Raw genomic sequence first — 2,381 nt, 5'->3', positions numbered from 1 at the left:
TTTTACTCGTTCAAGTCTGCTATCTTTCTATTTTCACTTGGTCTGCTAGTTTTTTCTCAAGTCTCAAGCTATTTTACTGCTTCAAGTCTGCTATTTTCACTCGGTCTGCTAGTTTTTTTACTCGTTCAAGCTATTTTACTCCTTCAAGTCTGCTATTTTCACTCGGTCTGCTAGTTTTTTCTCAAGTCTCAAGCTATTTTTTTCACTCGGTCTGCTAGTTTTTTCTCAAGTCTCAAGCTATTTTACTCCTTCAAGTCTGCTATTTTTTTCTCAAGTCTCAAGCTATTTTACTCCTTCAAGTCTGCTATTTTCACTCGGTCTGCTAGTTATTTTAATTGATCAGGTCTCAATTTCTTTTACTTGGTCAATCATCAAGTTCCTTTTATATGTGTCTTATTTTTATCTGCTCAAGACTCTGCTAGTGATTTTACTCGGTCAATTCTCAAGTAGCTTTACATCGGTCAATCATCAAGTTCTTTTTATAATTGCTTTATTTTTATTTGCTCAAGACTCAAAATTTATAGTGAGTTTTATTTTCTTTTTCTTGTCATCATAAGCACTAGCACTCCAGCTGGGGAGCTCAGAGGCGGCACTGACAGGTTCAGGCTGCTACCTCCCCAGCTCACGGTTAATATGGATGGGGATTGACAGGTTCAAGTCCATTCCACCGGGTCCCTCAACTTCTGCTCCCTCTACAATCTCACTCAATTCCTTGATCGATCTATCTATCGATTTACCCATGAACTGAAACTTCTTTCTAGCTCTTTCAATTCTTTTTTATTAGATCAAGCCTTGAGTTTGTTTTACATAGTATTTGACTATTGTCTATGGTCGGTTTTTTTTCTTTCAATGTAATCATGGTTGTCATCACAAGCTGATTATCATCAATGATTTCAGTTCAGGTTTTTTCTTGATGGCTACCAACAAAAAGCCAGCTAGACCTCGGGCAAAACAAGCCATCAGAACAGTTCCCTCTACAACTGATCCTACCACCAATCCTACCACTGGACTTGCCATTGATCCTACCACCCAACCTACCACCCAACCCGATCCTGCCATCTATCCTGCCACCCAACCTGCCATCCATCCTGCCACCCAACCTGCCATCCATCCTGCCATCCAACCTGCCATCGATCCGGACAAGAAGTGGGATTCTGATAAATGGGATGATGAAGACAGTCAAACTCTGATTGATGTCCTACTTGCTGAACGACGGCCTGGCAACGGCAAACCCATTGGACCCGAGAATGCTACCAGCGCCCATGGATTCAAAATTCCAGTTTGGAATGCTGCTGTCAAAAAGCTCAAAGGTAGTGAAGAGAAGATCATCAATGGTAAAACTAGCTTACTCAAAACAGCTGATAACTGCAAGTCGAGATGGTACACTGTAAGTACTACTCAATTCAATGTTTTTTGCTTGATTGTTCCTTTATTGATGCTGATTGATCCATCCAACTTGTAGTTACGATATCGTTATAACGACTACAAACACCTTTCACAACTTAGTGGGGCTGGGTGGTCTGATGGGTGCATTGATCTCCCAGATGAAATCTGGGATCCAATCCTAAATGGAAAGGTATGTCTTGGTTGATTTTTCATTTTTTACTTCATCTGATTGTTTCGCTTTTCACCTCAGGATAAGGACAGCAAGAAGTCCAAAGACTACGCTCGATGTAAGGGCCGACCTTTTCCCCTTTTCGACGATTTGGCCTCACTGGTGGAGGGCCACCAAGCAACTGCAAAGTATGTGAAGACTGCAATTTTTACCAAGAAGGAACCCTTTCAAGATCGACCCCCAACACCTTCCACCTCAGCCACCAAGTCGAGTTCAGCTCATCCTCCAACACCTTCCACCTCAGCCACCAAATCGAGTTCAACTCATCACCACACTCTTTCACCCAGCTCATCTGAATCTGACTTACCTGATACTAGGCAACCGCTCCAGCCAATCTCAGCTCATAATTCCTCTAGCTCCAGTCACAAATCAGCCGCCAATAGACATGGTAAGTCTAAGTTGGCCCTCAAGCAACGCACTCCAGCTCCAGCTCGCAAGAAAAAACGAACTGGTGTTGACATTGTCGACGGATTATCAAGCGACCTACACGATATGACTTCTTTTTCAAATTGTCTATCTCTTCAACTGAGAGCGCTGTTGAATCAACTGCTCAAGCCATCACTGCTGCTAAGCCTTCAGTTCATGCTCAAGCAGTTAGCATGGTATACAAATCTGAATTGACTCGCCCTCAATGTTTTTCCGCCGTCAAGTTATTCACTAACCAGCCTGTGATGGGCTGAGACCTATCTCAGCACTCCAGCTGAGGTTTGTGATGAATGGCTTTTATCTGTCATCACTGATTAGGTGATTAACTTTTGATTTTATA

The 2,381-nt window shown here is 42.5% G+C and overlaps 1 protein-coding gene across 1 annotated transcript; it reads left to right on the top strand.

Annotated features, from left to right (window-relative positions):
• Nucleotides 1-2,000: 2,000 nt before the first annotated feature.
• MELLADRAFT_89773 (uncharacterized protein) lies at nt 2,001-2,359 on the top strand (the record flags this gene model as incomplete). Its single annotated transcript, XM_007412710.1, has 3 exons — nt 2,001-2,003; nt 2,095-2,217; nt 2,297-2,359. 3 exons carry the CDS (start codon nt 2,001-2,003, stop codon nt 2,357-2,359), a joined length of 189 nt encoding a protein of 62 aa, XP_007412772.1.
• Between the last annotated feature and the right edge of the window lie 22 nt (nt 2,360-2,381).

This window comes from Melampsora larici-populina (genome assembly GCF_000204055.1).
Source record: "Melampsora larici-populina 98AG31 unplaced genomic scaffold MELLAscaffold_32, whole genome shotgun sequence".
In the NCBI taxonomy this organism is placed as follows: domain Eukaryota; kingdom Fungi; phylum Basidiomycota; class Pucciniomycetes; order Pucciniales; family Melampsoraceae; genus Melampsora; species Melampsora laricis-populina.
The sequence above is the reverse complement of the archived record's forward strand: the minus strand, read 5'-3'. Positions and strand labels throughout refer to the sequence as shown.